The sequence below is a fragment of the Dipodomys merriami genome, unplaced genomic scaffold (assembly GCF_024711535.1).
Source record: "Dipodomys merriami isolate MVZ:Mamm:240054 unplaced genomic scaffold, mDipMer1.0.p SCAF_6, whole genome shotgun sequence".
Classification (NCBI taxonomy): Eukaryota; Metazoa; Chordata; class Mammalia; order Rodentia; family Heteromyidae; genus Dipodomys; species Dipodomys merriami.
Genome location: NW_027206179.1, coordinates 1754729 through 1776509, shown reverse-complemented (window position 1 = coordinate 1776509; position 21781 = coordinate 1754729). Strand labels below are relative to the sequence as shown.

At 55.1% G+C, this 21781-nt stretch overlaps 1 protein-coding gene across 4 annotated transcripts in view; it reads right to left on the bottom strand.

Moving 5' to 3' along the window:
- Col5a3 (collagen type V alpha 3 chain) overlaps nt 1-21781 on the bottom strand; it is a 44259-nt gene that overhangs the window by 13971 nt on the left and 8507 nt on the right. The window contains exons 6-42 of one of the 4 annotated variants that reach the window (XM_070002310.1): nt 21545-21709; nt 19752-19889; nt 19502-19639; nt 18488-18535; nt 18375-18416; nt 17918-17980; nt 17469-17543; nt 17264-17347; nt 16713-16769; nt 16574-16627; nt 15874-15927; nt 13029-13082; nt 12893-12946; nt 12433-12486; nt 11854-11898; nt 11687-11740; nt 11450-11494; nt 11262-11315; nt 11089-11133; nt 10043-10243; nt 9275-9328; nt 9132-9176; nt 8953-9006; nt 7341-7385; nt 7123-7176; nt 6367-6474; nt 5937-5990; nt 3425-3478; nt 2936-2980; nt 2751-2804; nt 2601-2645; nt 1365-1418; nt 1217-1270; nt 1082-1135; nt 840-947; nt 605-694; nt 331-384 (exon numbers count right to left, since the gene is read on the bottom strand). In XM_070002310.1, the coding sequence (XP_069858411.1) occupies nt 331-384; nt 605-694; nt 840-947; nt 1082-1135; nt 1217-1270; nt 1365-1418; nt 2601-2645; nt 2751-2804; nt 2936-2980; nt 3425-3478; nt 5937-5990; nt 6367-6474; nt 7123-7176; nt 7341-7385; nt 8953-9006; nt 9132-9176; nt 9275-9328; nt 10043-10243; nt 11089-11133; nt 11262-11315; nt 11450-11494; nt 11687-11740; nt 11854-11898; nt 12433-12486; nt 12893-12946; nt 13029-13082; nt 15874-15927; nt 16574-16627; nt 16713-16769; nt 17264-17347; nt 17469-17543; nt 17918-17980; nt 18375-18416; nt 18488-18535; nt 19502-19639; nt 19752-19889; nt 21545-21709 (2550 nt within the window). The remainder of the gene's footprint in view (nt 1-330; nt 385-604; nt 695-839; nt 948-1081; nt 1136-1216; nt 1271-1364; nt 1419-2600; nt 2646-2750; nt 2805-2935; nt 2981-3424; nt 3479-5936; nt 5991-6366; nt 6475-7122; nt 7177-7340; nt 7386-8952; nt 9007-9131; nt 9177-9274; nt 9329-10042; nt 10244-11088; nt 11134-11261; nt 11316-11449; nt 11495-11686; nt 11741-11853; nt 11899-12432; nt 12487-12892; nt 12947-13028; nt 13083-15873; nt 15928-16573; nt 16628-16712; nt 16770-17263; nt 17348-17468; nt 17544-17917; nt 17981-18374; nt 18417-18487; nt 18536-19501; nt 19640-19751; nt 19890-21544; nt 21710-21781) is intronic. The other 3 variants (XM_070002311.1, XM_070002312.1, XM_070002313.1) reach the window with 3 other exon arrangements.

The window sequence follows — 21781 nt, the reverse complement described above, 5'->3', positions numbered from 1 at the left end:
GCCTTGACCCTCAGATCTCAGCCTCCTGAGCAGCTAGGATGACAGGCGTGAGCCACCGCGCCACTCTAGCTCTAGCGATTTGACACACTACCCTACCAATGGCACAAAATTGGGTGTCTCTGGCCTGGTTGACCTCAAAGATGACCCCACTCAGAATCTGACCCCACTCAGATTTCTCTGAGTGACACACTATCCTACTAATGGCACAAAATTGGGTGTCTCTGGTCTGGCTGACCCCAAAGATGACTCTGGTAAGACCTGGCTTCTATGATACCCCAAGAAGCCCGTACCCCACTCTCCTCCCAGCAGATAGATGTGGGCTTGACTTACATTGGCCCCGATGGGACCAGGGGGCCCCTTGTCACCCTTCAAACCAGTGGGTCCCTGAAGGAAAGAATCGGCCACAGTTATAAGCCCCCCAAGGGAACCCCATGTCCTGTCTTCCCTGCGGGTGCACCCCCCAGCCTTACTGCTTTATCCACAGCGACCCCAGGGAACCTCCATCACAGCTCCCCACCTGAGCTTCTTCTCTGCTTCCCAACCCCCAAAAGTCACATGTGGGGACGGGCATGGGGTGGGGGGAGAGAACCCCAATGATACTCACGGGATCCCCGGGGGCTCCTTGGGGACCAGGAAAGCCTGTGGGCCCAGGTGGCCCCTCCTTCCCGAGAGGCCCGAGGGGTCCCAGTTCACCCTGCAGAAGTGCAGAAGGGAGACAGGTCAGCCTACAGAGATGGGGTGTCTATCCCCCAACCTTAGAGTCACAGGCAGATTCCACCTCCCTCAAGGAGACTTTCGGGACAGTCACCCAACATCTCCCGTGGGGGTCATCCACTCACCTTGGCGCCCTCTCTGCCCTCCAGGCCTGGGAGCCCCTGCTCCCCAGGAGGTCCCGGGGGCCCTGGGGGGCCCCTCTCACCCAGAGGCCCCGCGTCCCCTATCTTTCCCTAGGTAGGAAAAGGACATGTTGTGAGTAAGGGGGCAGTTTATGGGGGGTTGCATCAGAGATCCCCTTCCTAGCCATGTTCCCCCAACTGGTACAAAATGGGGGGGAACAGGCACCCATGGGATCCACTTTTACCTGTGGGCCCAGAACACCGGCGGGTCCGGGCGGGCCTGTCTGACCTTGGAAGCCCTGGGGAGAAAAGGGAAGGTGGGGTGAGCATGGAAGTGGAAAACACGACGCTGTAAAGTCAGGGGTTAAAGGATCACTCACCAACTCTCCTCTTGGCCCGGGGTGCCCTGATACTCCATCTTTCCCTTGAGGACCCTGGTAAAGTAGAAGAGTCGGGGTGTAGGTACAAGGCCTTCCCTTTCCGGGTCCCCTCCCACTGGACCCCACCAATCAGGATGAGCTCACTCACAGGGGGCCCCTTTGGCCCAGGGAATCCTGGGGGGCCTTGTAGACCAGGGAGGCCCTTGAAATGAAATCAGAAATTATTATTATTATTATTATTATTATTTTCTTCCATGCCTGCACTGTCCCTGAGCCCCACATCCCAAACTAGCACACAGCCAGGAGTGGTAGTGTACACCTGTAATCCCAGCACTCAGGAAGCTGAGGCAGAAGGATCAAGCACTCAGTCAGAGCCAGGCCCTGGTGGCTCACACCTGTCATCCTAGCTACTCAGGAGGCTGAGATCTGAGGATCGAAGTTCAAAGCCAGCCTGGACAGAAAGTCCATAAGACTCTCATCTCAATTACACACACACACACACACACACACACACACTAGAAGTGACTCTGTGGCTCAAGTGATAGAGTACTAGCCTTGAGCAAAGGAAGCTCAGGGACAGTGCTCAGGCCCTGAGTTCAAGACCCAGGTCTGGCATAAAAGAAAAAGGAAACAAAGAAGGAAGGAAGGAAGGAAGGAAGGAAGAAAGGAAGGAAGGAAGGGGGGAGGGGAGGGGAGGGAAGAAGAGAGGGAGGGAAGGAGGGAGGGAAAGAGAACAAGAGAAAGAAAAGACTTCAGTCAGTCTGGGCTACAAAAGAGACCCTATCTCAAATCACTGGTACTTTTGAGTGCTTCCAGTATGCCTGGCAGGGCTGAGCTACCTGACATCTGCTGCCTCCTCCCCCCCCCCCTCCCCCTCCCCCTCCCCTCCCCCTCCCCCTCCCCCTCCCCCTCCTTCTCTTTGTTAGTCGTGGGGCTTGAACTCTGGGCCTGGGCGCTGTCCCTCAGCTCAAGGGGAGCGCTCTACCACTTGAGCCACAGCGCCACTTCCAGCTTTTTCTGAGTGGTTTATTGACGATTGGAGTTTCTCAGACTTCTCTGCTTGGGCTAGTTTTGAACCGAGATCCTCAGATCTCAGCCTCCTGAGTAGCTAGGTATTACAAGCATGACCCACAAGCGCCCAGCTCTTCCACTTTTTTTTTTGGTCAGACATGGGGCCTGAACTCTGGGCCTGGGCGCTGTCCCTCAGCTCTTCAGCTCAAGGCTAGCACTCTACCACTTGAGCCACAGTGCCACTTCCAACTTTTTCTGCTTCTGTGGTGCTGAGGAATCGAACCCAGGGCCTCATGCATGGGAGGCAAGCACTCTACCACTGAGCCACCTTCCCAGCCCCCTGGGCTTCTCTCTGTCTCTTTTTCTCTCTCACCTTTTCTCCAGGAACGCCAGTGGACCCATCCTGACCCACATCACCCTAGAAGAAAGCAAAAGAGACTCAAGCCACAGAGCAGTAGAACTGGAATGGAAGGATGGGGGGGCTGAGGGACTGGGGGGGTCATGGTTACCCGCACACTCCTACCTTGGGGCCTGGTTGCCCCGTGGCCCCCGGCTGTCCCCTCTCTCCTCTGGAGCCCTGCACAGAAACAAAGCAGGTGACACCGGGAACAGGCTCCTCCCTCCCAGATGCCATGACCCCGCCCCTTCCTCAGCCCACCATGCCCCCTCCACCCTCCTCCCTCCCCAAGACTCAACCAAGTGTCTTACTGGAGGCCCCCGCTCTCCTTCCAGGCCTGGCTGTCCTGCTTTACCCTGAAAAGCAAATTCATTCATTGAGGGGAAAGCAGAGGTAGGGTGCCAAGTATGACAGACATGCGAATGCAGCTCCCCAAAAGATGTCCGCCGCACACTACTCACAAGCTTACACACGCGCACACACACACACACACACCATTTATGCTCACAACCATGCAAAAGAAAAGACCACAGACACTCAGGCTGGGCATTGAGATGCACGCCTGTAATCCTAGCTCTGCAGAACTTCACAGAGCTGAAGGATTGTGGTCTGTGGATGGCCCCAGACAAAGCATGAGACCCTATCGGAACAAGAAGGGCAGCAAACAGCGCACCGACGTAGGCACAGCAACTTCTAAACCTAACACCCCGGCTACACACACCCAGGGCCCCCCTCGACTGTGTGCAGATGTATGCTGTTCCCCTCCCCAAACCCTTCCCTCTCCCAACTGTACAGCTCACCCTCTTTCCTTTCTCTCCTAATGGTCCTAGGGGACCAGGAAATCCAATCGATCCCTGAGAAGAGATAGAAGAAGTGAGAGTTAGGTGCCCTGTTCCTCCAGGGCTATTCCAGTGGCTTCCTTTTTCCAGAGTAGCCATCTCTCCTCCTCTCCTTCCCCTGTCCACTTCTCTGGCCACTTCAGCCACATTGTCCTCCTCTGTGTCCCCCAAACACATACGTCTCACATTTCTGCCTCAGGACTTTTGCACAGGCTGAGCTTCTGATGCCCTGCCCCATAGCCAATAGATTCTGGCCAGCCTCTGTTCAGGGAGTGTCTGTCAAATTCTCATGAACATCTGCTTGCAGAAGGGCAGATGTCTACTTTGCTACGGTGCTCTGAATGTAATCCCAATCCTATTTCTGTCTTGGATATTTGCTGTTGGGAATACTGTGATTTCACATGCAAAAAAAAAAATTCTCAGAGCTTTAGAAATATAAGTTGCAAAAGCAAGATGGTTAAGGGAACTCAAGCAAAATCACTAGGAAGAAAGTTTGGCTGGGGGGAAGATGGGGGGAATGAAATTACATGTAGAACACAAAACATGGTACTCTGGAAGAATTCTGCACCCCAATTCCTTTCCCAGAATCTTTAAGTTCCCAAACAATTTCATATAAACACAGATGAGAAATGACTACGATGTGACACTGGAGAAGTCTCACCCACAAAAACACGGGCAGACAACTGTCATTTTTTATAGCAGAGGAAGCACTGTGTAAGTATTCTCCCTTATGGTGTCACTGAGTCAAGACAGGTTCGAAAAAAAAAAAAAAAAAAAAGGACAGGTTCCATCTGTGTTTCTTAGGGTTCTCCTCTGACCTGATTGGGGTGGAGTCTTCCATGACAAATAGGCAGTGGAGATTTGGTGCAGGGTGTGACAGTATTGGGGTGAGGGCTCTTTAAGAGGTGGAGCCTAAGGAGAGGTCTTTAGGTCTTTGGGACCCATGGAAAGGGATTAATGCAGTTCTGTAAAAGGGTTGCTCTACAAACCCAGGACTGAGGGGCTGGGAAGGAGGCTCAGTGGTAGAGCGCTTGCCTTGCATGCCTGAGGCCCTGGGTTTGATTCCTCAGCACCACATAAGCAAAAAGAAAAAAACCGGAAGTGGCGCTGTGGCTCAAGTGGTAGACCGCTAGCCTTGAGCTGAAGAGCTGAGGGACAGCGCCCAGGCCCAGAGTTCAGGCCCCACGACCGGACCAAAAAAAGAAAAGCAGGACTGAGCCAGGCACGGGTGGCACACACCCGTAAAAGGAGGCTGAGATCTGAGGATCCTGGTTCAAAGCCAGCTTGGGCAGGAAAGTCAGTGAGACTCTATCTCCAACGAACCACCAAAAATCTGGAAGTGGATCTGTGGCTCAAATGGTAAAGTGCTAACCTTGAGCAAAAAAAAAAGCTCAGATACAGCACCCAGGCCCTGAGTTCAAGCCCCAGGACTGGCACAAAAGAAAAAAGCAGGGCTGAGGACTGAGGACTAGGGATGTAGGTCTATTCTAGAGGTGTGGCTCAGAGTTAGGGCGTGGCCGGTTGATGAATGGGCTTGGTCTGTAGCGGGTGGGCATGCCCAGTTGTGGGCATGGCTGGTACTGGGAACATGGTTGGGCTTTGGGGGGGGTTGGTACTGTGCTAAGAGTGGCTGGGGTTTAGGGGCGTGGTCCGGTGCTGGGGGTGTGGCTTTTGCTGGGGGCGTGGTCCAATCCTAAAACCCAATGTCAGAAGAGTGCTCCAGTGTTTTGGGTGGGGCCTGGTCACTAGGGGGAGGGGCCAGAGTGTGAGTGGGCGGGCTCAATCACAGGACCTGGTGTCAGGGGCGTGACCTGTGCTACAAGGCATGGCTGCACAGTAGAGCAACTCCCCACTAACAAGCTCTAGGTCTTGGCATCACACCTTCAGGGTGGCTGCAACTGTGCTCCCCGAAGATGCCATCCACCTTGTTGAGCGTGTGACCAGGGGGACCCTTGCCAAAGGCCAAATCCATGGGGCAACCTGATCTTGAATTTCAGCCTCCAAACACTGAGTTAAACAAACCTTTCTACTTTATAAAGGACCCAACCTCGGGCATTTGGTTACAGTGACAGACAACAGATACATCTCCCCTCACTGACTCAGTAGATGGAGCCACCCGAGTCACATCAAATCACTGTGCCGTGTTTGGCTTCATGGTGGGGCTTGAACTCAGGGCCTGGGCACAGTCCCTGAGCTTTTTGTTGTTGTTTTTTCACTCAAGGCTAGTGCTCTGTCGCTGGAGCCACAGCTCCACGTCCAGTTTTCTGGTACATAATTGGAGATAAGAGTCTCACGGCCTTTCCTGCTCGGGCTGGCTTTGAACCACCATCCTCAGATCTCAGCCTCCTGAGTAGCTGGGATGACAGGCGTGAGCCACCAGTGCTTGGACAGCGCCACTCACAAACCAATGCCTGGTCTCCCAGCCATAGTCCCTTTCCTGAGTCTGCCCACCTTCAGCTCCCTGGCTTCTTACCTTGGGTCCTGGACGTCCGGGGTAACCAGGGAGGCCAGGCACCCCAAGTTTGCCCTGCCAAGAAAAGATGAGACAGAAGGTCAGACACTGCCAGCTGGAGGTCGGAGGGGAAAGTTCAGGAAATATGAAACAGCTAGAGATGAGTTCAAGTCCCGCTGGGAGCTAAGGTCCTGGAGAGGTCACTGCAATTATGGCAAAAAAAAAAAAAAACCTTAATTTCCTGGTTTATGAAATTATAATAAAGGTGGTTATGACACGTGGCGGCGAAAGGGGTCACTCTGTGAGCATGCCACTCTCTGAGAGGCTCAATTGAGCTATTAAGGGGTAACGGCAGGGTACAGACAGGCTTTCCTAACATGGGAGCGATCCTGGGGTCCATCCCCAGCACCCCCAAAAAAGGCCAAGCTCAGAAGGAACTAAGTTAATTCACCTTCTCCCCAGCGATGCCTGGAGCGCCCTCCTCACCCACCAGTCCCTCGGGTCCCTTCGGTCCCTCAGGCCCGTCCTCTCCCCGGGGACCTGGGGGTCCCGGTTGCCCCTGGAATAGAAAAGAGAGAGAGATTGAAGCGGGAGCCAGTGGTTCATGCTTATGATCTCCGCTACTCAGGAGGCTGAGATCTGAGGATCACGGTTCAAAGCCAGGCCAGGCAGGAAAGTCTGTGGGGCGCTGATCTCCAGTGAACCAACCAAAATCTGGAAATGAAGCTGGGATTCACGTGGTAGAGTGCTAGCTTGGAATGAAACAGTTCAGCGACAACGCTGAGGCCCTGAGTTCAAGCCCCAGGACCGATACACAGACCACACACACACACACACACACACACACACACACACACACACATGCACACACACACGCATGCACACACACACACACACACACACACACACACACACACACTGAACATCATATATATCCTTCCTGTTTCTTTCTTTCTTTTTCCCAGTGGTGGGACTTGAACTCAGAGCCTGGGCACTGTCCCAGAGCTGCTTTTGCTCAAGGCTAGCACTCTACCACTTGAGCCACAGCGCCACTTGTGGCTTTTTCTGTGTGTGTGGTGCTAAGGAATGGAACCCAGGGCTTCGTGCATGCCAGGCAAACACTACCGCTGAGCCACCTTCCCAGACCCTTTCTGTTTCTTCAAGTCCAGTCTTAGTCCCAGACAGCCTGCCCTGGAGCTCAGCTTACCCGATCGCCTTTCAGCCCTCCATCACCCTTGAAGCCAGGAAAGCCGTCATCTCCCTGAGAGAGAGAGATGGGGGGGAGGGATGAGGGAGGGAGGAAGGGAGGGAGAGAGGGAAAGAGGGAGAGGGAGAGAGAGACCAGAAGTCAGAGCCTCAGCCAGGATCCCCCTGTGGGGGTTCCCAAAGCCACCACCCCCTCCCACGAAACCCTCTTTTACTCACCCTCTCTCCTTTTTCTCCTTGGAGGCCCCGGTTGCCAGAGGTACCCTGAAATTTTAATTAATAAATTCATAAACAAACTCGCAGTCTCCTTCTCTGGTTAAGGAATATTCTAGGCTCTGACCCCCCCCCCACACCCCTTATTCCCCTAAAGAGCTCAGAATAAGTCCAAAAGTACACCCTCCCCCCAATCCGGTCCTGTTGGCACAGCCCCTCCCCTCCCCCTCCCCCCCCCCACCAGCATCCCCTTAGGATCATGGGTGCAGGGCGAGCCTGGGAAGGGGAAATTTCATGTGCAGGGTCACTCTGTCCCTAGTCCTTTGGGGCAGAAATGTCCCCTCGTCCCCCTTTGGGCTGACAAGGACTCTGGCTGGTGACAGGAAGGGCTCTGAGCTAGACACTTCCCGCTCTCACCACGCGGATAATCACATTTGGCCACACACAGCCCGGCTCAGCCAATGGCGAGGAGGGACACCTGGTACAGCGGAAGCCTCTGGAGAGACTCTGGGCTATTTCCAGCTCAGGGAAATTCCATTATCCACAAGGTAACAACGCTTGTTTACACCTGGCCTCTGGCTTCCCGGACCATGGAACTAGAATTCAACTACAACCTACGCTTTGCAGCCTCTCTGCCCGCCCCAGACCCCTGAGTGGATGGCTGTGGTCACGGGCGGCAGTGCGCCCTACCTATATTATCTTTGCTTTTGGAGACAACCTGTGAGTGGGCTGGATTTGCAAATGAGACCTGGAGATTAGGGATATTTAATCATCAAAAATAATGAATCAAGCATGATTCATTCATTATAACTAAGAATAAGGCTGGGGGTGTGGCTTTGTGGTAGAGTGTGGGCCTAGTATGCATGAAGACACCGGTTCGATTCCTCAGTACCACATATACAGAAAGAACTGGACGTGGGGCTGTGGCTTAAGTGGTAGAGCGCTAGCCTTGAGCTGAAGAAGCTCAGGGACAGCGCCCAGGCCCTGAGTTCAAGCCCCAGGACTTGCAAAAAAAGAAAAAGGAAGGGAGGGAGGGAAGGAAAAATAGGAAGGAAGGAAGGAAGGAAGGAAGGAAGAAAGAAAGAAAGAAAGAAAGAAAGAAAGAAAGAAAGAAAGAAAGAAAGAAAGAAAGAAAGAAAGAAAGAGGAAAAGAAAGACTTCCATCTAAGGAACTTGATCAGTGATGGATTTATTTTTCTTTTTTGTGGGTTGTGGGGCCTGAACTCTGGGCCCGAGCGCTGTCCCTCAGCTCTTCAGCTCAATGCGAGTGCTTTATCACTTGAGCCACGGCTCCACTTCCAGTTTTCTGGTGGTTCATTGGAGATGAGTCTCCCAAACTTTCCTGCCTGGGCTGGCTTTGAACCGCGATCCTCAGATCTCAGCCTCCTGAGTAGCTAGGATGACAGGCGTGAGCCACGGGCCCTGGGCCGGTGCTGGATTTTGAGGCCTGAGAGGCCCTGGGAACAAGTTGTTTCGTTGCTGGGACTCGAACTCCAGCTCACATTACACCTGGCCTGGCCAATGCTTCGGCTCAACAATCACCAGGCAAGGTCTGACCCAGCTAGTTCGAGACACGCGCCTCAACACTCCCACTCCTGAAACCCCATGTGTCGCCTACCTTAACGCCCCGAGGTCCTGGATAGCCTGGGGGGCCCGCGGGTCCTGGAGAACCCTGAAAAACAAGGTCGATGCCATCCTGTCCACCCCTCCACGATCCCAGCATTCCCCGCGCCCCCTGCAATGGCCGCCAACTGCTGACCCCGCTTCCTTCTCCTCCTTCCTGTCCTGCTCACTCACCTGCGCCCCTTTCTCTCCTGTGGGACCCTCGTGGCCTGGGTGACCCTGAAAGAGAAACCAACCACGTCATCCGAGAGCGCACATTTGTCAGCCAAAGTCCCCCTTTCCCCCCCGCTGCCTTGTCCCCAACCCCTGTGTCTCACCGGGGGACCCTCAGCTCCGGGGACACCTGGAATTCCTGGATTTCCAGGGGGACCCTGAAAAGAGAAGAAAGGGTCTCAGAGGGCCTGGGGTTCCACCACAGGCAGGACCACCTCATCACCATCCTAGCTCTACTGAGACTTGCTGTGTGGCCTGAGGAAGGCCCCTCGCCCTCTGAGCCTCAGAAATCCTCCTCCACAGAAAGCTAACTGATAGGAAGAGTGAGAGGGAGCTGAGCCCCAGTGCTCCCGCCTGTCATCCCAGCAACCCCAGAGGCTGAGATCTGAGGATCGGGGTTCAAGGCCAGACTGGCAGAAAAGTCCATGAGACTCTTAACCGCTAATTAACTATGCAAAAAAGCCAGAAGTGGAGTTGTGATTCGAGTGGTAGAGGGTCAGTCTTGGAGAGAGAAAGCACAGGAGCAGAACACCCAGGCCCCGAGTTCAAACCCCAGGACACACACACATGCACACACACACACACACACACACACACACACGCACACACGCACACACGCACACACTTCCATCTGCAAAAGCATGGGGCGTAGGCAGGCATGTGACCCTTACATCCTAGGAGCACTTCCCAGGTCAGTAGGGGGATACCTTGGCCAGGCTCAGCCAATCAGCTTCCAGAAAGAAACACCAAGGCTGACTGCGTGACTCTGGCCAACAATCTCTGGTCACAGAGGTGGAAATGGTTAATGCCACACAGCAGAGGATGGGGGAGGAAGTCGCAGGGACAGGAGACAAAGCCCAGAGCAGACACACCAGAGCGAAGCTTGTGTGCCAGAGACAGGGACGCAGAGGCCGCAGGAAGCGGGGTTCCCCGCCCAGGAGTCTCAGAAGCCCCTCTGTGACAGGCTCAGGCTTGTTCTGCGTCCTGACAATGTCTCCCTGTGTGAGCTGGGCCAGATGGGCTTCGGCTTCACCGCTGACCCTTCCCCAACAAGGAGACTCTGTAAGTCTGGGCTGGCAAGAAAGGGGATGACAGAATGGATAAAAGAAGCCTTAAAGAAGGAAAAGAAAAAGAAAAGGAAGGAAGGAAGGAAGGAAGGAAGGAAGGAAGGAAGGAAGGAAGGAAGGAAGGAAGGAAGGAAGGAAGGAAGGTGGGTTTATGGGGAGGAAGGCTGGGCATGGTGACAGATGCCTGTAATCCCAGCACTCAGGAGGCTAAGGCAGGAGGAGGGAAAGTTCGAGGCCAACCTGTCCTACTCAGTGAGATCCTATGTCGAAAAATTAAAGTCTAGCCAGGCAATGGGGACGCATGCCTATAATAATCCTAGCTACTCAAGAAGCTGACAGCTAAATACCAGAGTTTAGAGCCAACCCCGGGCCAGGAGAGCCTGCGAGGCTCTTTATCTCCAGTGAATCAACAAAAAACGCTGGAAGTGGAGCTGTGGCTCCAGTGCAGAGAGGTAGCTTTGAGTGAACAAGCTCAAGAGCACCACTGAGGCCCTGAGTTCGAGCCCCAGGACTGCTTTTATTAAAAAGTAGAGGGGGGGCGCTGGTGGCTCACGCCTGTCATCCCAGCTCCTCAGGAGGCTGAGATCTGAGGATCGGGGTTCAAAGCCAGCCCGGGCAGGAAAGTCCATGAAACTCTTATCATCAATAAACCACCAGAAAACCGGAAGTGGCACTGTGGCTCAAGTGTTAGAGCGCTCGCCTTGAGCTGAAGAGCTCAGGGACAGCGCCCAGGCCCAGAGTTCAAGCCCCACAACCAACAAAACAAAACAGGAAGTAGGGGTGCTTTTCCTGGTGACAGGCTTGAGGAAAATTGTCTGAGACGCTGGGACGGTGAAGGGGGGGTGGCTCACCTTCTCCCCAGGAGAGCCGATGGGTCCCTGGGGGCCGGGGATTCCCTGAAAAGATGGAAAGTGGGGGAGTAGCACCGTGAGTCTCCAGATCGGGGAGGGGAGGAGAGGCCTAGGGTCTCAGTGGACCACCGCCCCCCCCCCCGCCCCCAAGGACTGGGAAAGACAATTCCAACCTGTGACCCATGGTTTCCCTGTTGTCCTGGGGGGCCTGGCTCTCCCGGAGGTCCCTGCGGGGAAAGAGAGGGTGCAGTGACACGGGTGTCCCACGTGGGTAAAGCTGATGGGAAGGGTCACCGGCACGGACAAAGATGGTGGCATTGGCATGTGCAAAGGGCCGGGGGTCAGAGGATCCCGTACTTACCACATTGCCTTTGGCGCCTGGGGCCCCATCACTTCCGGTGACACCCTGGGGAGTAGAGACCAGGCTGTGAGACCAGGACAGAAGATGGAAGACAGAGGACTGAGGATGGAGGACGGAGGATGGAGGACAGAGGATGGAGGAGGGAGGAGGGAGGAGGGAGGATGGAGGACAGCCTGGGATGAAATGTCAGGAGACAAAAGCAGACAGGCAAGAAACCCAAGACAGTAGCGTTCTTACCGGGCGTCCCAGGGGACCAGGGGAGCCTCTGGGACCAATGAGACCTCGCGGCCCCTGCAGAGAAGTGGGGTACAGCTCAGCTCACTGTGTTCAGGGACTGAGGCCCCCGTCCCTCTCCACTCACACGGAGGGAGAAGGGGGGTCGTTGGGGAGGGGTTGATACGCACCGGCTCCCCGGCCTGGCCCGTGGGCCCTGGAGGTCCTTCTGCTCCCTGTGAGGAGGAGTTGCTATCAGGAAGGGGGGTATGAGCCCCCCATCAAGGTGCCCCCCCAAGCAGGGAGCCTCAGAGTTAAGTGAGAACAAAGGTCTCCAGCATTTTCTTCTTCTTTTTGGTCGGTCGTGGGGCCTGAACTCTGGGCCTGGGCGCTGTCCCTCAGCTCTTCAGCTCAAGGCAAGCGCTCTACCACTTGGGCCATAGCTCCGCTTCTGGTTTTCTGAGTGGTTTATGGGAGATAAGAATCTCATGGACTTTCCTGCCTAGGCTGGCTTTGAACTGTGATCCTCAGATCTCAGCCTCCTGAGTAGCTGGGATTACAGACGTGAGCTCCTGGTACCTGGTCTGGACTTACAACCTAAGTCTTACCTCTAGTCTTCACAGCCACTTCTAGGTTCTTTATAGAGAGGCTTCCTGACACGCCACGAACACCCTCCCATTCAGTCCCTGAATTCCCCCCTCCTTATTGCTGGTCCAACCAGGCTTCTGACCCTCCAGATCCCCCTCCCCCTAATTCTCCTATAAACTCACCTTCGCCCCGTCCTCTCCTGGGGGGCCTGGCAGTCCCACGTGGCCAACGTCACCCTGGAGTGGGGGACAGAGGGGAGATGGGAGAGGAGACACCCACACACTCATCAGGAGAAGAGAGGAGGTTGGAAGCCAAGGCACTGGTGGCTCCCGCCTCTAATCCTAGCTACTCGGGAGGCTGAGATCTGAAGATCCCGGTTCAAAGTCAGCCTCCGCGGAAAACAAAAATCCGTGAGACTGTTATCTCCAATAAACCACCCAAAAGCTGGCAGTGGACGTGGGGTTCAAAGTGGGAGAGCACCAGCCTTGAACACAAAAGCTCATGGACAGTGCCCAGGCCCTGAGTTCAAGTCTCTGGACCGGCACCAAGAGAAGGCACAGGCGAGGTGAACTTAGACTCAGGCCTTGAGGATGACAGAGGGGAGGAGCCAGGAGGGGTGGATGGGGACAGGAAACTACTCACCCTGTGGCCTTTCTCACCAGGCAGGCCCGGTAGACCATCAAAACCTCGATCACCCTGTGCAAAGAGACACCAGCTGAGTCCTGAACCCTTGACTCAAACAGTCCCCACCACCGCCCAGTCCTACTGTAGAGCTGACCTTAGGTCCTGTGTCTCCCGGGAGGCCCCGAGCCCCATCTGCTCCAGAGCGGCCCTAAAGGAAAGGGGGGCCCAAGACTCAAAGACAAGCCTTCCCTCCCCCCCCCCAAAATCAGGAGCTGCAGTCATCATCTCATCATCTACATGCATAGGACATGCTGGGTACAGTGGCTCACGCCTGTAATCCTGGCTACTCAGGAGGCTGAGATTCAAAGATTACAGTTGGAAGCCAGTCCAGGAGACTCTTATCTCCAGTGAACCCCCAAAGAGCTGGAAGTGGAGCTGGGGCTCAAGTGGTAGAGTGCCAGCCTTGAGCAAAAATAAAAAAAGCTCAAGGATAGCGCCCAGGCCCAGAGTTCAAACCCTAATACACACACACACACACACACACACACACACACACACACACACACACACACATATCTATGTCTTTTTATTGAGTTCTGTGCTGTGAACTTCTCTGAGTACAAACTTCATTTGGCAAACACATCTCCACTGCACCCACTGACATTAGCCAGGCACTGGTGGCTCACGCCTGTAATCCCAGCTACTCAGAAAGCTGAGATCTGACAAACATGGTTCAAAGCCAGCCCCAGCAGGAAAGTCCATGAGACTCTTATCTCCACTGAACCACAAAAAAAAACCCAAGGGTAGAGCTAGAACCTTGAACAAAAATGCTCAGGAACAGCACCCAGACGCTGAGTTCAAGCCCCATGACTGATTTTTTTTTAAGATTCCCATCTTCAGGCCAGGTGTGATAGCGCACACCTACAATCCCAGCCACGTGAGAGGCAGAGGTAGCAAGATCGCAGCCCGAGGCTGGCCCAGGGCAAGAGGGAGAGAGACAGAGACAGAGACAGAGAGCAGGACTAACTGAAAAATAAGCGAAAGCAAAGAAGGGATGGGAGTGTGGCTCCAGTAGTAGAGCACCGGGCTAGCAAGACCAAAATGCGGAGTTCCAATTCCAACATACCACGCATGCGCACGCACGCACGCACACACAATCCACACACACACACACACACCATACACCACACACACACACACACAATCCACACACACCACACACACACACACCACACACACACACACACCATGCACACACACACCACACACACACACACCACACACACACACACACCACACACGCACACCACACACACACACACAATACACCACACACACACAATCCACACACACACACCACACACACACACACCACACACACACACCATGCACACACACACCATGCACACACACCATACACCACACACACACAATCCACACACACACCACACACACACACCATGCACACACACACCATGCACACACACACCACACACACACGCACACCACACACGCACACCACACACACCACACCACACACACCACACACACATCACACACACACCACACACACACACACACCACACACACACCACACACACACACACACACCACACACACACACACACACCACACACACCACACACACACACACCACACACACACACACACACCACACACACACACACACACCACACACACACCACACACACCACACACACACCACACACACCACACACACACCACACACACACACCACACACACACCACACACACACACACACACCACACACACACACCATACACCACACACACACACCATACACCACACACACACACCATACACCACACACACACAATCCACACACACACCACACACACACACACCACACACACACACCATGCACACACACACCATGCACACACACACCACACACACACGCACACCACACACGCACACCACACACACCACACCACACACACACCACACACACATCACACACACACCACACACACACACACACCACACCACACACACACACCATACACCACACACACACACCATACACCACACACACACACCATACACCACACACGCACACCACACACGCACACCACACACACACACCATACACCACACACACACACCACACACACACACACACAATCCACACACACACCACACACACACACACACCACACACACACACACCATGCACACACACACCATGCACACACACCACACACACACACCATACACCACACACACACACCATGCACACACACACCATGCACACACACACCACACACACACGCACACCACACACGCACACCACACACACCACACCACACACACACCACACACACATCACACACACATCACACACACACCACACACACACACACACCACACACACACACACACCACACCACACACACACAATCCACACACACACCACACACACACACACCACACACACACACACCATGCACACACACACCATGCACACACACACCACACACACACGCACACCACACACACCACACCACACACACATCACACACACACCACACCACACACACATCACACACACACCACACACACACACACACCACACACACACCACACACACACACACACCACACACACACACCACACACACACCACACACACACCACACACACACCACACACACACCACACACACACACCACACACACACCACACACACCACACACCACACACACACACACAAACATACCACACACACACAAACACACCACACACACACATGTGCAGATGCACGCACACACGCATTCTCCTTGCTGGGTGTGTGAATTTCTGGGCCCTGGGCTGCACTTGGGCTTTGCAGGCTGACCGCACCCCCAGAGCCCAGCGCTCTGCTCCTGCCAACGACACTCAGACCCCCAGACAGCCAGGTCAGGCTGGGGGCTGGGCAGGTGGATCCGGGGTGATCTGGGGACCCAGGAGCTACTCACCATCTTGCCCTCTCGGCCGGGAGGCCCAGGGGGGCCCTGCAGTCCTCGGGGACCCTAGAAGAAAAGGAGGGAGGGAGGAAGAAGGAAAGAAGGAAGGAAGGGAGGGAGGGAGGGAGGGAGGGAGGGAGGGAGGGAGGGAGAGAGGGAGGAAGGGGGGAAGAAGGGGGAGAGAGGGGAGGGAGGGGAAGAGAGAAGGAGGAAGAAAAGGAAGGAGGGAGAGGAAGAAAGAAGGAAGGGAGGGAGGAGGAAAGAAAGAAGGAAGGAAGGGAGAAAGAAAAGGAGGAAGGAAAAAGAGGGAGGGAGGAGGAAGGAAGAATGGAAGGAAGGAAGGAAGGAAAGGAGAGAGGAGAAACATGAGGGGGAAGAAAGAAAATGAGAGAGAGAAGATGGGAAAAAGGAAGGGAGAAAGGGAGAAAAGAAGGAAGAGAGGGAGGGAGAGGAGGAGAGAGGGAGAGGAGGACGGAGGGAGGAGAAAAGGAGGAAGGAAGAGGGAGAAGGAAGGAAGAAGAAAATAGGGAAGAAGGGAGGGAGGGAGGAAGGAGAGGGAGAAAGGGAAGGGAGGGCGGGTCAAGCAGAGGACATGTTTCCTGTGGGACTCTGTGGGAGTTTCAGGCGTTCCCAGCATCGCTGACACCCCCATGGGGGCCCCTTTCACCTCCCTGGGGGCCACCGCACCCCACCCCACCCTCCCGGAGCTCACCTGTGGCCCCGCTTCTCCCAAGTCCCCTTTCAGACCTGGATATCCAGGGAGACCCTTGGGGGAGGAGACATGGGGGTGCGGTCAGAGGGGGTGAGGACCGTCTCCGTGGACAGAGGTTCCCCAGATATGTGTATCTTACCACAGGGCCTGGGCGCCCGGTGAGCCCCACGGGGCCGGGGGGGCCTTTCATGGAGAGCTGAAAAGACAGAGAGAACGGAGGAGCCCCAAGTCTCTCATGAGCACCCCCATCACCAGCAGTCCCTACAAGGGGGCTTCTCTGGTTTCCCAATATGTCCCCCCTTCCAGATGTGTAAATGGAAGCCCCAGGTGGTGTCTCTGGGAGGTTAAGATGGGGTTGCCAGGGGTGGGGCCCCTAGGATGGCCTGCCCCCTACTGGCTCTGTGGTACCCTCTGCCATGGCATGCAGCAGCAAGACACCGCCACCAGGGGGCAGCACCATGCGCTTCAGCTTCTCAGCTCTTGGAACTCACTGTCTGGGGTTTGGGGGAGCTTTGTTGTTGTTGTTAGACCCAGGTATTTTATTCCAGCAAGGGAAACCCAAGACTGACATCTTTAGGAGACAGAAGTCCCCCCAACTCCTGACCAGCCCTTCACTTCATCGCTGTCACCTCGCATAGTCACAGTCCCTCCAATACACACACACACACACACACACACACACACACACACCTGGGCCTGCTGCAGGACTGCCTGGGCCTGAGCCTGCTGAAAGGAGACTGGGGGTCCTTTGAGGGAACCACTCGCAAACTGGAACTAAGAGAAATCACAGGTGAGGAAAGCAGCAAGAAGCGTCCCCGGCCCCGCCCCCCCCCACCCCCCAGCATTCCCTTGTCCTCCATCAGAACTCCACCCCCAGGGGTGGCGCTCTCCTTACCGGCATCATGATCACAGTGCCCGGTGGGCCCCGAACCCCATCAATGCCGGGGATCCCTGGAAGGCCAGCAGGGCCCTGAGAGAAAGATCAAGAGACAAAAATGGCTCACACCTGTCACGCTAGCTACTCAGGAGACTGGGATCTGAGGATCCCGGTTCAAAGCCAGCCCGGGCAGGAAAATCTATTGTTGTTGGTAGTGGGGCTTGAACTCCCGGCCTGGGCGCTGTCCCTTAGCGTTTCAGCTCAAGGCGAGCGCTCTACCACTTGAGCTACAGCGCCACTTCCGGCTTTTTCTGCTTAGGTGGTGCTGAGGAATCGAACCCAGGGCCTCAGGCAATGCCAGAGCTGCCGTGGTCTCCCCAGACCCAGTCCCTCTCACGCATGCTTCAAGCTCCCAACCGGAAATCTCATCCCCCTACTGGAGCCACACCACAGGGAGAGTCTCTTACCGGAAGACCGCGGTCCCCTGGAAATCCTGGGGGACCAGGAGGTCCTGAGGGACCAACTAGTCCCTGTTGGGGACAGAGAAACAAAAGTCACAAGAAATGCAAAATTTGAGCCAGATGGAACTCAACCAACCTCTAACCCCTGACCCCTGACCTCCAGCTCTCAAGGCCTACTGAACCCTTAATAGACACTGAACCCCATACCTCAACCCTTATTTTCATTCATCCTTTGGACACCAAATATCCAGGCAACATTGCTCCCAATTCCCCAAAGGCTTAACTACTTCACTCCTCACTCAGACAGCAAAGAGCCAGGTATAGTGTTGCATGCCTATAATCCCAGCACTCAGGAAGCCAAGGCAGCAAGATCATAAGTTCCAGGCCAACCTGGGCCACAGAGGAAGACTGTCTCCAAACAGAGGAGGAAACTAGGAAGAAGGGGAACATGGTCATTACTTACTCGTGGTCCTGGGGATCCCGGAGGTCCTTCAAATTGCTGACCCTAGAGAAAGAAATAGGCATGACCCCTGTCCAAGAGAGCCCCTCGGCCCCGGCACAGATTCCGCCCCTCACCTGCTCTACCACAGCCGGTTCTCCTTTTTCTCCCTTCTCTCCAGTGCCCTGGGGACAGGAGTGGGGAGAAAAGAGATGTGAGCCATGCCCACGCTTCCACACACAGCACCCACCCTCTGCATCTGCATCCCCTCCTTTCTTCAGCCAATAGGCATCAAGCTCAGTCTCCTCCACCAATCAGGCAGGGCTACATCCAGGTCAAGGGTCTGATCTCCTGAGGGCCCTCATCCTGGCTCTGCCTCAGACCAGCTCAGTGATTTGGGGAAGTTAGTCAAAGCCTATGGCCAGTTGCAGGTCATAGGTCATCTGTTTTGGGGACTGAGTGAATGGTAATGGTCTACGTCCCCAGTGAGGATGAAGGAGTTAAAACGATGCTCGGTACTGGATAGGCACGCAGGCACTGGCACACACCCTTTGTCCAACACCAAAGCTAGAGATGTCATTTCCTCTGGTGCTCTGGATAAAAATATCATCCCTCTTCTCTGCTGAGTTCTAAGCCTTACTCCCCAGCTTTCACCACCTCCCCTGAATTCCAGCTTGGCAAGTCTATTCAGGGCGTGCTCTGGGCTAGCCTCAAATTGGGACCTGCCTACCTCTGTGCCCTACCTCTGGGGCCATCAGCACATGGCATCCCAACCAGCTTGTCTGTGGAGATGGGATCCACTAACTTTTGGTGGTGGTGGTGGTGGTCGTGGGGCTTGAACTCTGGGCCTGGGCACTGTCCCTCAGCTCTTCAGCTGGCGAGCGCTCTACCACTTGAGCCACAGCGCCACTTCCCGTTTTCTGGTGGTTTATTGGAGATAAGAGTCTCACGGACTTTCCTGCCCGGGCTGGCTTTGAACTGTGATCCTCAGATCTCAGCCTCCTGAGCAGCTGGGATGACAGGCGTGAGCCACCGGTGCCTGGCCTCAGCTTTTTCTTGTTTATTCTACAGGTTTCTTTGCTGCCCTCGCTACCTTCCTCTGCTGTCCACCTGCAGAGTAGCCCCCTCCACCCCCCCCCCACAGGACTTACAGGAAAGATCTGGAACTCAGTTCTAGATGGCTGTTCTGCTGCTCGGAATTCAGGACCCACAGTTGGGCGGCCTCCTGCTTCATCCTCCTCGGCCGGGTCAAGCTCAGGGATCGTCAGTTCGATTCCACTGCCAGGGTCCTTCTCCCCCGAGGACAAAGGGACAGGCCTGGTTTGCACCTGATCTTTGACTGCAGGCCACACACACCCCTCCAGGATCTCCCCTTTCCAGAACCATCCACCTGCCACTGACCTGGAAGATGGTGACATTGTGGCCAATGGTCACAGTAGTGGTGACAACCGCAGGTGTGGCAGTTGGGGACAGGGCTGGCACTGGTGTCTCCGTGTTGGGGACAGCAGTGGAGGTCTGGAGTGGATGAGTATCAGGAATCTGGGGTCAGGTTGATCAATACAGGAGGGAGAGCCAGGCATCAGTGGCTCACGCCTGTAATCCCAGCTACTCAGGAGGCTGAGATCTGAGGATCGTGGTTCAAAGCCAGCCGAGGCAGGAAAGTCCGTGAGACTCTCATCTCCAACAAACCTCCAGGAAACCAGAAGGGGCGCTGTGGCTCAAAGCGGTAGAGCACTCGCCTTGAGCGGAAAAAGCTCAGAGAGAGTGTCCAGACCCTGAGTTCAAGCCCCATGACCGACAAAACCAAAAACCAGAAACGTGGGCTCCCCTGGTGGCCAGCCAGGCTGCATGGGTGAAGAGCAGGGCGGGGCCAGGGAGCAGAGCCCAGCTAACTCCACAGCCCAGAGATCAAGGCCAAGGTCAGTGCTCAGAGTCAGACTTTTGGCAGCCTAGCACCCCTCACCCCCACCCCCCACCCCCCACCCCCGGCGTCTCCCAGGGCAGAGCTCAGCAGCCAGCCAGCCAGGCCGCAAACACGATCAGCACCTTCCGGCCTGGACAGCTGCAAAAGTGATCTGGGTGGAAGGAAGTGAGGGGGAGGGGCAGGGGCAGGGAGACCTACGAGGCGGGTGTGGAGCTGCGGAAGGTTCTGGAGTGAAGCACTCCTGGTGTCTGCGTTCTGGGACAGAAAGATCTGGGATTGAGTTGTGGGACAACCAGTGACCCCTCAAACCAATGACCAGATCCCCTTTCTACAGCAGTGATCCAAGGGTACCCCATCCCCATTTATAATCTCCATCAACGGCTCAGCACCCAGAGATCTTCTCAATCTGTGACTCCCCAACAAGCAACACCCACATTAGTGACCCCCTAAAACAATTATTCCTCCAACAATGAACACCCTTCACTGACCCCACCCAAAGAAACTAATTCTGCTACCCAATAGCATTTCGGTAACTCGTGTGTGTGTGTGTGTGTGTGTGTGTGTGTGTGTGTGTGTGTGTGTGTGTGTGTGTGTGTGTGTACACGCGTGTGCGTATCAATCCTAGGGCTTGAACTCAGGGCGTGGGTGCTGTCCTGACCTTCTTTTTACTCAAGGCTAGAGCTCTGTTGCCTGAGCCACAGCTTCACTTTTGGCTTTTTGGTGGTTCATTGGAGATAAGAGTCTCATGGGCTTTCCTGCCTGGGCTGGTTTTGAACCCTGATCCTCAGCTCTCAGTCTCCTGAGTAGCTGGGATGACAGGCGTGAGCCACAGCGCCCGGCTGTACTGGAGTTTGAACTAAAGACTTAGTGCTTGCTAGGCAGGCAAGTTCACCACTCGAGCCAGCCCCCAGCCCTCTTTTGCTTTAACTAGTCTTCCAGGTAGGGTCTGTGTGTTTGGGGTGAGCCTAGTCCATGACTGTTGGAGGGGTTTCGGTTGGTCTAAAATTGGGACTTGAATTTGGGTATCTGACGCTTTCTTTCACTGGCAGGCTCTCTACCACCTGAGCCACGCCTGCCACCCACGATTCTCCCACCTCTTCCTCCCTTGTAGTTAGCATAAACAGGGGTACATCCCTTCTGGGTTGTGGGGTTGAGATGGGGTCCTCCTTGGTGTGCAGTCACCATCTGAGAGCAACCAAAGATTGGAGGAGCAAGGTTGGACGGAGGAGTCGGGAATCCACGGAGGTGAAGGGTCACAGGTGGGCCTTACCTGATTCTCCAGGGTGCCAGCGGGGGTCGAACTTAGGGCCAACGATTCCTTGTTCTTCTTCCTGCCCTTCCCTTTGCGACCACGCCCTTTCTTCTTCCCTTTCCCTTTCCCTTTCCCCTTGCGTCGAGGGGGAGGGGTTGGGGTCCCTGACTCTTCCTGGGGGGTCTGGAAAGAGGATCATGGTCAGGCCTGGTGCACCCCGCCCTCCCCCAGGAAAGATGGTCACCTGGGATCCCG